We start from the raw sequence: 13,289 nt of genomic DNA, 5'->3' as shown, positions 1-13,289 counted from the left end.
CCAAAATGCTGCTGATGTCTCATTGTCATACCACTGATGAGGTCATGATGACTCCTTCACGCTGCTCCATGTCCCACTCAGTTGATGGTCACTTCTGACTAGACACGATTACAATTGAGAACAGAATCAGACCTTCGCAACCACTTCATTCTCAGCAAGAAATGCACATGGCTTATTTCGTTGTTGTTTTTTCCCCCTTATAAGTTGCTCAGGGAAATGCATGTCAGTATAAATCAGTAGTAATGAAATCACCATTATGGCATCTTAGATACTGCATTTGCTAAAGGCTTTCTGGACATTAAGTCAGCTTTCAATGATTGATATTATAGAGGGTAGATAAACATTTTTGATGCATCTGTTTGCTCTCAGATGGGGACAAAAAAGAGCAAATCTTTTTTTTTTTTTTTTTTCTCTTTGATAGGATAATGCCACTAGAGAGGGAAAGGTTCAAATGTGATCATCATAGGTTGGTGACACCAAAAATAGAAACTCACTTAGGGTAAAATGTGCTGTCAGGAAAAATGGAGCATTCTTTCTGAACTCGTGAATGTGTGGTTCATGTGAGCTTGCTTGTAGAGGGGTTGCTACAATAAGGCTTCTTTCATACAGGTGTGTTTATGCCCCAGGCTTGCTGGCCACAGTCCATTCCATTTACAGAAGCTGAATTAAACAATAACTACCGCTTGCAAAAAAAAAAAAAAATGGTGGAGGTGGGGGGAAGGGGAGGGGGAAAGGTGAGCGTCAAAGGAGATGCCTGAGAGCTTTGTTAGGGCCAAGAAAAACCCTGTTGTAGTTGTCAGAGCTTGTTGATGTTGCTGGGAACGGCACTTTTTTTTTTCTCCTGGATTTTGTGGTTCTGCCTTAGGAAAGAAAGTAAAATAGAACGGAAGAACAAAGTCCCACTCTATAAATCAGCAGCTGCTCCTTGCCAGATCAAAGGAATGACATTCTTGCTCCTGGACTTCTTGTCCACTTGAGGGCTTGACAGGCAGCTAACAGCTGGCCCGCTCCACCATAAGAGAGAATCAGCCTACATCTTCTTCCAAGCAGATGACAAGCTAATCAGAGACCTATCCATAGCACAGGACATGGGACTGCCCCTTGACCTCCACCAACATCTAGAATACAGAATTGCTAAACAGTGTGGTGTATTTTTGGCCAGTTAATTCTTAGGTTCCATTGAGAAGTAGAATCTGAGATAACACTTCAATCAAAGGTGATCGTGAAGGCTTAAAAAAATACAAGATGTGTTAGAATGGGGTCTTAGTGTGAATTAGCACATGCTTGGGACATGAGGGGAAGTAGCTGTGAATGAGGGAAACTGATTATCAGGTGAGACTGGATAAATTTCAAAGCCCCGTCAGATAGACGTCTCAGAGCAGCAAACGGGTCATTTTGAAAATGGCCACTGTTTCTTCGTAGGCTGGTGCATGAAGTTACAGATTTATCTTCTGTGTCTGCAGGAGGTGGTTTTCAGGACCACTCTGAGGTGTGCAGGTACCCAAATCTGGAACCTTAATGTCAGTAGTAAAACATTCGAAGTAATCCAGTTTCTCGAGGATTTCTATCTGCAATAAATCATGTGCAGGATGAAGTAGTATAGTACTGTGTCTGTCTGTTGACTCAGTGTTCTGTCTTTAAGAGGGTAGATCTTAGATATGAATATCTAAGGAAGTTTGCATATTTTCTCCTCCCTTGCTTTCAGGTAGCTCTGAGAGATCACTTTTATAATACATGATAAACAGTCATATGTAAATAACCGGATAGCAATCTGTAAACGTGACAGTGCTTCCAAGCCAGGACCTGCTCAGATGCTCTCTTACACGTCACTGGGTGTGAGGGTGCTCATGGACTTGCGTTGGTTGCTGCTCAGCATTCAAAAAGAAATAAAAGATAATTCTCTGTGTAAGAGGAAATTTCTCAGATAGTTTCATTAAATAAGAAAACTAAATTGTCCAGATAAATCTCAGTCAGAAAAGATGCCCAATTTTCCCCATCACCTTTTACAATCCCTTTAAAAAAAATCATATGTATTATTAAAGACCAAAAAGCACAGAAGTAGATGGAAATGTCAAACAGTAGTGTGCCATCCCCTCGGTTCCTGAGAAACCTTCTGCTGACAGTTTTCACAAAAAAAACATTGTATTGTCTCAGCTTTTACTTTAAGAGCTACAGATAGGGTAAAAATGAATCATTATTATACATTGTATGTTATCCCAGGCAAGTAATTAAAAAACTTCTTAGATTTAAGGCACTTAAAGAAGATAGATCCTGCAGGCAATGTTTGCAGACCATGAGAGTCACATTTAAAATTTGAACTTCTAGCCTGTTCTTAGGCAGAGTCCTCACTGCAAGGCCTCTCAAGCATAAGTGTGAAGAGGTCACCGGGAGAACCTTTCAAGTGCAGATCTGGGACCATGGTGCTGAGCAGGGCTCTGTGAGGCTGCTGTACCTGTAGCACTGCTGGTCCTGAGAACTCAAGGGTGGGAATCTAGAGAGCCAGTGAGAGGATGTGCTTGCAAAGGAGCCCAGTCTGTAATACCACCTTTAAGTGAATGCTTGTTCTGGAGTCTAAAATCACACACACACACACACACACACACACACACACACACCGTTACTTACTCACATTAAACTCTGATCTCTCCTAAGACCCTAACACACAGTCACACACTACTTGTAGAACCAAACCACATTCCCATCCTGTTATCAGCCCAGTATGGTTATTTTTAGCAGTCACCCATCTATCCTTGATTATTATCGATAAGGGAACAGAGCTTTTTAGGAACATTGATTAGGTGACTCTAACCATAGGCTAACATTTAATGAGCCCTCACTATATACTAAGCAGTAGGCCAAGAACACTACATACATGATCTCTGGCATCCTCAGAACAAGTCAGGCCCAGTAACCCCCACTAGTTGGTAACAGAAAACACATTGGGGCTTAGGGAAGTTCTAAGGAGCACAAGGTTTTTTGTTTCTCTATGCAGAGGCTTGTGCTTAAAGCTGAGTATTTTAGTGAGCAGCTATAGAGGTCCTTATAACTTCAGGGGAGAGTTGGAACAAGCACCTCAAACCCACAGTAGACAGCTATGGAAAAGAACTCTCACCCACTCGACAGCTTTACCCTGACCCTTTTACAGCAATATGAACCTTCGCCCACTCAAGGCAAATTTGTCAGGCTACAAGCATTCATGCTTCTACACTAACATCATGTTTTCACATTGTAAGTGTGTGGGTATTTATTTCACATGTTTTTACAGGTGTGCGCAAATCTAATATTCTATCCAATCATAATTACACCGTAGCTCAGGGACATTAGTTATGATCTGTGAATGTGTCCCAAAGTCATGTATGAATCTCATGCATTTACCTCACTATGCTTGAAGTTGTCTTCAGGAATAGATCCCACATTTGAACACCAGTGAAAACCTTGGATGTGCAGTTTATTAAACCTTCCTAACTTGATGATTCAACCCAAGACTAGCACACAGAATAAAACGTGCGTGTGTGTGCAGGCGTGTGTGTGAGTGTGTATGTGCGTGTGTCTGCATGTGTGTGCATGTGTGTGCACATGCGTGCGTTCGTGTGTGTATGCTTAATATGAAGAAAAAATTAAAATAACTGACTGATTTCCCAAGGTTGAAGCCTCACTCAAATCCGGAGCAGGATCATGCTGATAGTGGAGTCCTGCCGATAGGCAGTAGAAAGTAGAACCTTTTTGGTTTTGTTTTTGAACCAGGCCCCTGTCACCAAGCTCCCTACCACACCGTTTCCAGATTGATCTGATCCCCTGTCAACAGTTCAAACCTCTTCCTTGACAACACCCATCCAAGTGAGAACTTCAAACCCAGCCATGCTCAGAGTGTTCAGGGCTGGCTGCTTTCCAAGCTACTGCAGCGAGAGAGACCTGTGCTTTCTAACAAAGGAATGCTGAGTGGGTTGCCAGGTGTGGCAAGAAGTTAGTGAACCAGAAAGAAGGGATTTACCAACCATTTAAAAGGGGTGGGGGAAGCAAGCATCGGTCAGGAAGGACACCTGAGTCTACCCCTGTCAACCTGGGAGTGAAAAGTCTTTAAAAGAAAATTCAGTGGTCAGATTTCAGGTGGGGGTGGGGGAAGCATCAAAGGTGAAATATTTGGGTTTTCCCGAGGTGGTGGCTGGTGGTCTTTAACAAGAGTAAGGTGAGGCTTCAGTGATTTTTTTTTTTCTGTCTAGAGTACATTCTTTGGAATCTACTGAGGAGAGGGGGTTGTTTTGTTTTGATTTCTGTTTTTTTTTTTTTTTTTTTTTATCTCCGAGTTGACTTAGAACGCCTCTTGATTCTTGGAAAGGCACTAAATTTCTTTCTATAATTAAGTTATTTTAAGCGTCTTAGTGTATAAGTTTGAAGGACCGTACATAGTAATGCATTTCTATTTAAGTAAAATTTAGAGATGCAGGAAGCCTCAGGAGACTCTCAGAAGCTTTCATGTGAGCCTGGGCACTAACTTCTTGCTCAATACAAATCAATAGAACTAGTGTACTTTGGGGTACTCATCCCCTAGGGAGTCACTAAGGTAATTATCTGTAGCCCTTAAAAAGAGTCACAATGAGGTTAGTGAATTTTCTTTTCTAGGGAAATCTGGAGAAGATACTAGATGTATTAACACATTTCCCACAGGAGTTATGAGAAATTCAGAGTTTTAAAAAACCAAGTTAACATCTAAGGAGACTTGATAACTTATTAGATTGTTTGTACTAATACAGCAGTATATTGTATGTCTGCAATTTCAAAATCATCCTTGGATGACATTAAAAACTTCGTGAGTTGCTTCTTTTTCTTTTCTAATATGAGATACAGATGAAAAACCTAACAGACTCTGGGTTGGAGAGAATTTGGGGGGTTTCATTAAAGTTGGGTGCAGCTGGCTGCATTTTGGTTACTTGGATGTCTTCAGCAATTTTTCAAATGTTTTGGGTTTGGCAAAATCCAAAATGTTTTTTGCCAAGACCCTCTTTTCCCCTTACTTTTTAAACCCGTGTGAAACGCGAGGATAACTTAATCCATATGTGTCTGATTCATTTACACTTAACTCATCAAAATGTTATTTTGTGAGACCCATTTAATATCCAAGAAACCTTTTGAATCTTTTAAAGACAAGGGTTTTGTCTTTGAAGCAGGGAGCTGCATTTTTCCATAGCAATTGAGTCTGGCCTCAGAATTGAAGATGAGTTGACTTTTCAACCTAGATGCTTCAGGGTTTAAGTAGAATCAAACTTGGTATTATGTTTATTACCTACATAAAGGAAAGTCATGCTTAAATAACAATCAGAGGAAGTGGAAGGAATTCATATTAACTCATCCAGGGGAAGACCAAGTTCATATTAGGAATTAATGAAATTTAAAAAAAAATCATTTCTCATTTGACTTTTTCCAAATTAAATGGCTTCATTTTGTGTTCATGAGAGGATTTTCTAAAGGGTGGTGGCCTTTGGCTAGTCAGCATGAGGGAAGGAGAGAGTTGTCATTTTAGTTTTTAAGACCACACTTTTTATTTAAAGTGAATACATTATTAATTTTAATAATAACATCTATGATGCTGTTCAGCAGTTCTGAGATCATGGAAGTTGACACCTGGTAGGGGATGTATGTTCAGAGATTCCTGGGAGGTAAAAACAACAGCAAAAATGGGGGCCCATATGTTTTCCAAGTTCTGTATGGTTTAAAAGAATGCATTAGGAGGATGGAAAGATACTGGGACCCAAAATACTGAGACAGGAATTCCACAGAGGCTTTGTGGAGCCCAGGAGGGAATGTAAAGTCACTATGACTCTCTGAGAAAGGATCCCCCCACACCAAGACAATCTGCAGGGGCTTCTTTCTTTCAGCCCTGTTAAGAGGCATGAGCAAAGAAAGACCATTGGCGTAACCACTAGTGAACATGCTGTCCACACATGGAAACTCACTGAAGATGGGGTGTGGGGGTGACATTGCCAAGTTCAGTGCTTCCATACAGGCCTTCGAGAACACAGGATGCTTTCTCTAAATGCTCTGTATTGTTGCATCACCTCCATTGAACAACCTTGGGAGAGGACCCCCATTTTTACAAATGTAAACATTCTGATGAGTATCCAAAGAAATGACCTGCGAGTGAACTTCTAACCTTCCCAGCAATTATTTGTTTGAAGACAGTGCGGAGTTCTCCCGCTGAGAACTGAGAACCATGATGCCTTGCAGCCCTGTGAGCCAGGGAGTGCTGGAGGGAAAGGGAGAGAAAAGTGGGAATAAGGGAACAATCTCCTAATGTAAATAATAAAGAAATAAAAGAGGAGACTTAAAGGGGGCAGAGGGGAGGGGTAAATACCAATTTACTTCACCTAAAGGGTTGACCTACAAGAGAAAACAAAAACAAAACAACCCACCACACAACAGGATTGTAGCACATGAAAAGGGGAGCTGCCCCCTCTCTACCAGAAACAGCAAGACAGACCTAAGGAGCCTGCTCTTGCTTAGTCTTAATGGAACCCTGAGCAGAGCCCCTGGGGGGGAGGGGAGATAAGAAAGGCCTAGGACAACAATGGTGGGATGGAGATGAAGATAGTTCTTTGAACTGGTTACTCCGCTACTTCAGCTCAGCAACATTTCAGGGAAGGGGGGGGGGGAGATAAATCTATATTTTTCAACTCTCCTATCTGTACTTAGAGTAGTCTGGTACTTCTCTTCCCAAAGCCAAAGGGTGGAATATTCTTGAGGACTGAGACATCTTTTCTTAAGTCCTAAAAAAAGTTGATTGTTTTGCAAACAGCATATGCAAAAGACTCCTTTGGTCTTCCCAGCTCTATTATTATTCATCAGCCTGGAGTAGTCTCTCTGGAGGACAGTGAGACCTGTGTGGGCTCCCTGTCCTCACAGAGACTTAACTGCCAAACCTTGAGAACTCTTCAGAGAATAAACTTTCAGGTCCTGCCCGGAGCCCCCCGTGTGAATAGATGCATTCATCATTAATTCCCCAGTCCCCATAAGCTAAAATTTGAAAGAAGAATTGCTGAAAAACAAATGTTATCAATAGAGAACATTTTGAAAGACCTCCCTACCCACCGACAGGCCCCTCCCCAGCCTAATGCAAGACCACTGCATCTTCCCCAGGAGCTGTACGTGTGGGGAAATACCGTCATTAAAAGCAGGGGGACAAGGGTAACTCACAAATGGTAGAAAATTGTTTTGTTTTTATTAAATTTGGAGAAATGAAGGAGATTTCTTATTGTCTTACTCTGTTTGTACATGAATATTTGATGGGGATTATTAAACATTAAAGTAACATGAAGTGGGCACTTATTTTTGGATTTTCTGCAAAATTAGATCCAGGCTTCTTAGACAAAATAACCGCTGCTCCTTACATTCCTGGGAGTCAGCAACCACCTGATTTGGAAACCGTTTCCCGGGCCCTAATATCAACCATGTGGACCTGAGGCTGGCTTTCGAGTGGCTTGAAAGGTGGCTAAGTTTATGGTTGGCAGTTAGCTTATCCACTGCCCTGGGTGTCCCTGCTTTGGCTGCAAAGGCCGCCCCCAGCTGGCACTGACCTCTGAGTGACCCCTAACTTTACAGGCTTAAGCTGCAGGAGTTGCCGAAGACCAGAAGTCTTTGGGCCAGCACTTATTACTGCTGTGTTGGTGATAAAACTTCAGACAGCCTAATTGATGGCTTTGCTGACCTAACAATACCTTGTGAAAGCCGAGTGCCAGAGCCTGGGCTTCATTTATGGCCAGCTGCAGGAGAAGCTGAGTTGCCCTGGGTTGAGAAGTCCAGGGACAAGGGTGACATCGTCCAGCCGTGAGCCGCAACCTGGCCCCTACTTGTCCCAGAAGCAAATCCAAGAGTAGACATGCTTTCTCCTGGAGAACTCCTGTCCCTCTCTGAAAATTAGTTGCAAGTTGGCTTGGATTGGGCCCCAGGATGAGCCAGGCAGCTGGTTTTGAACACCGAAGGGCAAGAGCTGCCTGTGCATGGCTTAGATGGTTTACGGTAGATGCTGGATTCTGGTGTGCCCTCCCTCCTCTGTGCTCACCGAACACAGAGACTGAGGTTGGTAACCAGACGTCTTCCTTCTGTTTCAGGTTTATTAACGCCAGAAGAAGAATAGTACAGCCCATGATTGACCAGTCAAATCGAGCAGGCAAGTTCTAATCCATATCTATATCTATTTCCCATGGGCGCAAATCTCGAATTTTCCTTCAAGCCTCTGTCTCATCACCTGGTAAAAAAAAGTACTTCCAGCAGGCATTCTGGGAGAAAAAAAAATTTTTTAATGTCCCCAGAACTCTCCTCTAGGAAGCAACTTCACTAATTGGTGCTAATTGGAGATTTCCCACCCCGGACTCTACTGAAGGGGTTTACTGAAACCCCCTTTTGCTTTGCTTTCTGAATTGGTAATTGGGCACAAGTATTTGTGCCACAAGCAGTCTGTTTGATTGTGAACCCTGGAATTCACCCTTGCCTGTCTGCATCCAATCATTAGCACACCCTCATTTTCTTGTTACCCACAGCTCCTTGGCATGTGCCTTGCTCTCTGGGCTGGAACATACATGGTTAAACTCACTGCGCCCATTCATTTGCTTTGACTATTCATAATATTCTACTAAAGCCTGACATGCGTGGCCGGCATTATTTTTTATTAAAAGATTATTACCTTTGTTCAAAATGCATTCCAGCCAGCCAGCCGAAATGCATGCGGAGGGTTTCCTCACGCCTCTGTTTCTCTAAAGCAGTTATCATAAGGTGCTGTTGGAACCAACCCATGTACTCTTGAGCATTTTGCTCTGAAATGGGCAATGCCCTTACTTGCTGAGGAGGTGTGGTCTCCATTTAAAAAAAAAGAAATGTTTATAAGAACAAAACTCAGCTTTCCTCCAACTGATTGCCCCACTCCCACGGGTGTCAAGCTTGGTGGGGAGGCCTTAATTAAGCATTTTGGGACGGTTACTCCTCTCCTAGAAAGCTTTCCTCAGTAGTTCTGAGACACCATTCTTCTCCTTCCAAAGGCCAGGAGGCCAACTGCTGAAGAGTAGAAAACAATACAAACATCCTGGTTCTCATGTTTGCGTGTTTTGATGTGTTTATACCCAAACTCCTGACGTGAAATCAATTATTAAGCCAGTGAGATGGTGAGAGGCTTCTTGCAATATTTGTCCGTTGTCTACCCTTCCCTGGATAAACAAAGACCCACAGAGCCTGGCTGGCCTACTATGCTGGCAGAAGCCACTCCCCCCATACCTCTTCCCCTCCTCATCTCAGCCACCATCTTTAAAGTGCCATCTACATTGTTCTGTGACATGTCCTTGATGCAGCAGGAACAATTGCTGATTGTTTGGTATATCTTTTCTTCTTTCTCCTCTGTGTCCTCGAATGACTACAATCAGGTTTTCTTCTTGATCCTTCAGTGAGCCAAGGAGCAGCGTATAGTCCAGAGGGTCAGCCTATGGGGAGCTTTGTATTGGATGGTCAGCAACACATGGGGATCCGGCCTGCAGGTAGGTCTCTCCATCCTTCCTCTGGGCACCCTCAGGAAGTCTCACCTCTTCCACCAGCCTTTCTCATTCACTCCACATTCCCACTCTTAGGGTGGGTTTAATTTGCCTGCTGCCTGCTCTGCTTGCTTCCTTGATATCGGGAGGGGGAGAAAGTCCTCATTGAGAAACGTACAGATTTCGCAACAGTTACCATTGAACTCTGCCCATACACATCATTTTCCTCTTCTTTTTCTTTTTTTTTTCTTTTTTTTTCCCTTTTGAAACCAAGACAGTAAATGAAAAGGAATCTGAATGTCCCCCCCCCCCTTTTTTTCCCCATCAATTATTGCTGATTTTCCGGCCTCTTCTTGGATTTTATCTCCCTTCTAGGACCCATGAGTGGAATGGGCATGAATATGGGCATGGATGGGCAATGGCACTACATGTAACCTTCGCCATGTAAAGCAATCGCAAGGCAAGGGGGAAGTAAGTACAGCCGGGTGCGACCTGTCTTCACTTTCACTCCAGAGACCCCATTTGATTTTTTTTTATCATTTGCCCCCGTTTCATTTTTCCTTGCCCATAACTGCATGCCTTTCCAAACTAAGGACCCGTTTTTAAGCATATATCACCCATCTCTGAAGGCGCAGATGACACTGATGTGCTCTTTGAAAAGGCCAGCTGACAAGCCTGCGTGTGTTTTAAGCAGGTGTGACTGCCTTTTTAGCCTATTTACGTGGCCCCCAATGTGCACAAACGCAGACATCAGGCAGATATTGGACATTTAAGAATAAAAATAACGTCTTGGGGGCACCAGTTGACTGAGAGAAATTAAGCAGGCTTCAATGAAGCGATAAAAAAAAGGAAAAGTAGAATTGTCCTTTGAGTGACATAAATCTGTCAGAACGCGATTGATGCCCAAATTATCTTATATGCAAAGATGAAATGCGGCAGTTCATTATGCCTAGTCTAGATATATGACAGCAGTGACACCATTGATTCTTCACTAGGGAGCCGGTGTGTTTTGATTATTTTTTACATGTGCCTACTGACTTTCGACATGAGACAGAAAGACAGGAAAGTCAGTCAATAAATTTAAAGGGAAAGACATTTAGGAGCGACTGCATATGAAGGAATGGATTTCTCACTAAGGCTGAGTGGCTGCAGTTGGATTAAGAAACCCATTAGACGTTAAAGCTTCAAGTGTTTTGACATCTGAAAAAAAAAATCTTAGACTGCCAACAAGATATATCCTTTACTGAAGACACCGGAGCATAAAAAAAAATTCATATAGCACTGAAACTTCCTTGTTTAATGAGGCTGAATATAACAACACACACCTTGATTAAATCATTCTCTATATGTAAATAGAGGCCAAGATTTTATATGAGATCTCAGGGGGTCACCATGGCACACCATTGATGAAGCCAATTTCCTTCCTTTCTTCCTCGACTAATGCAGTAAAAAAATGTAGAAAGCAATGTTCCCTAGAACAGCTACAGAGAAAACATTTGCTCAGCTTGGATAATTCTTAATATAGGCCATATAATTCCTAGCCTATTTAATTACATAACATATTTTATGCTTCATGACCAATTACATTAATAGCTTAATACAGAAGAATATTATCCTCTCTTGATTTGATTATGCAGCCACACAATATGGTATATTTGGTACTTAATTATCATCATCCATTGAGCAGGCTGCTGTGGTAGAGTAAACAGAGAGCTGGGACTATGCAGGCTGTGTTATTGTCTTTAGATGGTTTTGCCACTTCTGTTAATAATGGTCTGCAGATCTACTTAGCAAAACGACTGCAGCGCATAAGCCTTTAGATTACCAGCTTACAGTGTTAAAAACATCTGCTCAGCTTTTCAACTGTATGTACTAGAGGTTAAATAGAGGTGAATAAAGCTGTCCTTTTAGCTCTGGGGATGTGCAGTAGTAAATATGATAGAACCCCCATTTAGCAAGCAGGTAACTCAGGAGAAATCAAGATTCTTCACTTGCTGATTTTCAATACTTAAATCACAGCTTCAAATTGTGCGTGCATGTGTGGGGGTGTGTGGACTGAGCATTTCTAGATGTCTGATACTTTATTCCTAACATCAAGGCATTGTTTGGGAGGGTTTTCAGAAATAATTCTGGGCATGTCATATGACCTTACATTGACTTCTTACCTTTGACCTTTACAATCTCTTGGGTGTGCTGCTATAAGAATGACTCTAATTCAAAAGAGGGACGTCATTTTAAATATACATAAAAGCCAGTCCCTTCAAAATGAATATGCCATAATGTTTTATGTAATAAATTTTTCATGAAGAAATATAGATACGATAAGCTGTCAATTTATTTTATTTTAGTAGCTATCATTTTTGTCCATATCTACAAATGCAACAAAGAAAAAATAAATGACATATCAACAGTTAACTGATAAAACTTGACTCAGAATTTATATCCTCACTGCATTTATCAGGGAAACGTACCGAATACCATTTTGAAAAACAGTCCCACTTTATGACATTTAGTTGCATTAAATATTTAGTTCTGTTGTGTTGCATTATACTGCTGTGAGATGAAATCAAATGCAAACTACAATTTGAATGTCTGCAAACATTGGCAAGAATCTGCAGCTAAATTTAGATAGAAGATTTGCAGTGTCTGTTGTTTTTTCTTTTTTTTTTTCCTTTTCTTTTTTTCATCTTTGATGGGTAAAGTATATATAAAAAAAAAAAGTTTGGGAATTTGACCTGCTTTCTTTTCCCCTCTTTGGTTTCAGGTTTGCAGAGCATGCCAGGGGACTACGTTTCTCAGGGTGGTCCAATGGGAATGGGTATGGCCCAGCCGAGTTACACTCCTCCCCAGATGACCCCACACCCTACTCAGTTAAGACATGGACCCCCAATGCATTCATACTTGCCAAGCCATCCCCACCACCCAGCCATGATGATGCACGGAGGACCCCCTACCCATCCTGGAATGACTATGTCAGCACAGAGCCCCACAATGTTAAATTCTGTAGATCCCAATGTTGGCGGCCAGGTCATGGACATTCATGCCCAATAGTATAAGGGAACTCAAGGAAGAAGGAAATACACGCAAAAACTATTTTAAGACTCTCCGAACTTTGACCAGATGTGACACTTAATATGAAACTCCAGACAGCTGTGATTAGTTTTTACTTTTGTCATTTTTTTCATCAAGCCACAGAGGACCAATGGGACAAGAACACAAATGTGAAGTGATGGGCTCATCAAGACAGTTTTGTCCGTGCAAAGATCCTCTGGAGAAAGACTCCGAGAATTATAACTACTGTAGCATAATCGTAGGGACTAAGTTAAACTTGTACATTTCTGTTGATCACTCCGTTATGTTGCCTCAAATAGTTTTAGAAGAGAAAAAAAAAATATATCCTTGTTTTCCACACTATGTGTGTTGTTCCCAAAAGAATGACTGTCTTGGTTCATCAGTGAATTTACTATCCAGAAGAGACTGTGGTATATTTTAAAACCTGTTGGGCCAATGAGAAAAGAACCATGCTGCGGAGCGAGATGGACACTTGGCTGAACCTCATCACTAACTCCAGCGGCTAGAATGTGTTTTCATGCCCGGCCTTTGTCCCCCCCATCCGTGCGTCCTTTAGTTTCAAACAGATCTTTATAGTTTGTGCTTCATAAGCCAATTCTTATTATGATTTTGGGGGACTGTTCTTCAAGGAGCTTGCCAGTGAAGATTTAGAGACAGCAAAGGCTTCTTCAAGTTCCTCTAGCCTTGGCTGTGGACAAAACAATCTTA

General features: G+C 41.9%; 1 protein-coding gene across 6 annotated transcripts in view; it reads left to right on the top strand.

Moving 5' to 3' along the window:
* The window catches only part of MEIS2 (Meis homeobox 2), a gene marked incomplete at both ends in the record, with an annotated part of 198,315 nt that extends 185,755 nt beyond the window's left edge, over nt 1–12,560 (top strand). For 2 of the 6 annotated variants that reach the window (XM_080931471.1, XM_080931470.1), the window contains 3 exons: nt 8,103–8,161; nt 9,426–9,515; nt 12,274–12,560. In XM_080931471.1, the coding sequence (XP_080787597.1) occupies nt 8,103–8,161; nt 9,426–9,515; nt 12,274–12,560 (436 nt within the window). Of the gene's footprint in view, nt 1–8,102; nt 8,162–9,404; nt 9,516–9,884; nt 9,944–12,273 lie in introns of those variants that run through there. The other 4 variants (XM_080931473.1, XM_080931472.1, XM_080931469.1 and 1 more) reach the window with 3 other exon arrangements.
* Nucleotides 12,561–13,289: the final 729 nt, after the last annotated feature.

Source organism: Micromys minutus (genome assembly GCF_963924665.1).
Source record: "Micromys minutus genome assembly, chromosome: 17".
Classification (NCBI taxonomy): Eukaryota; Metazoa; Chordata; class Mammalia; order Rodentia; family Muridae; genus Micromys; species Micromys minutus.
Note: the sequence above shows the minus strand (reverse complement) of the source record. Positions and strands in the feature narration are given on the sequence as shown.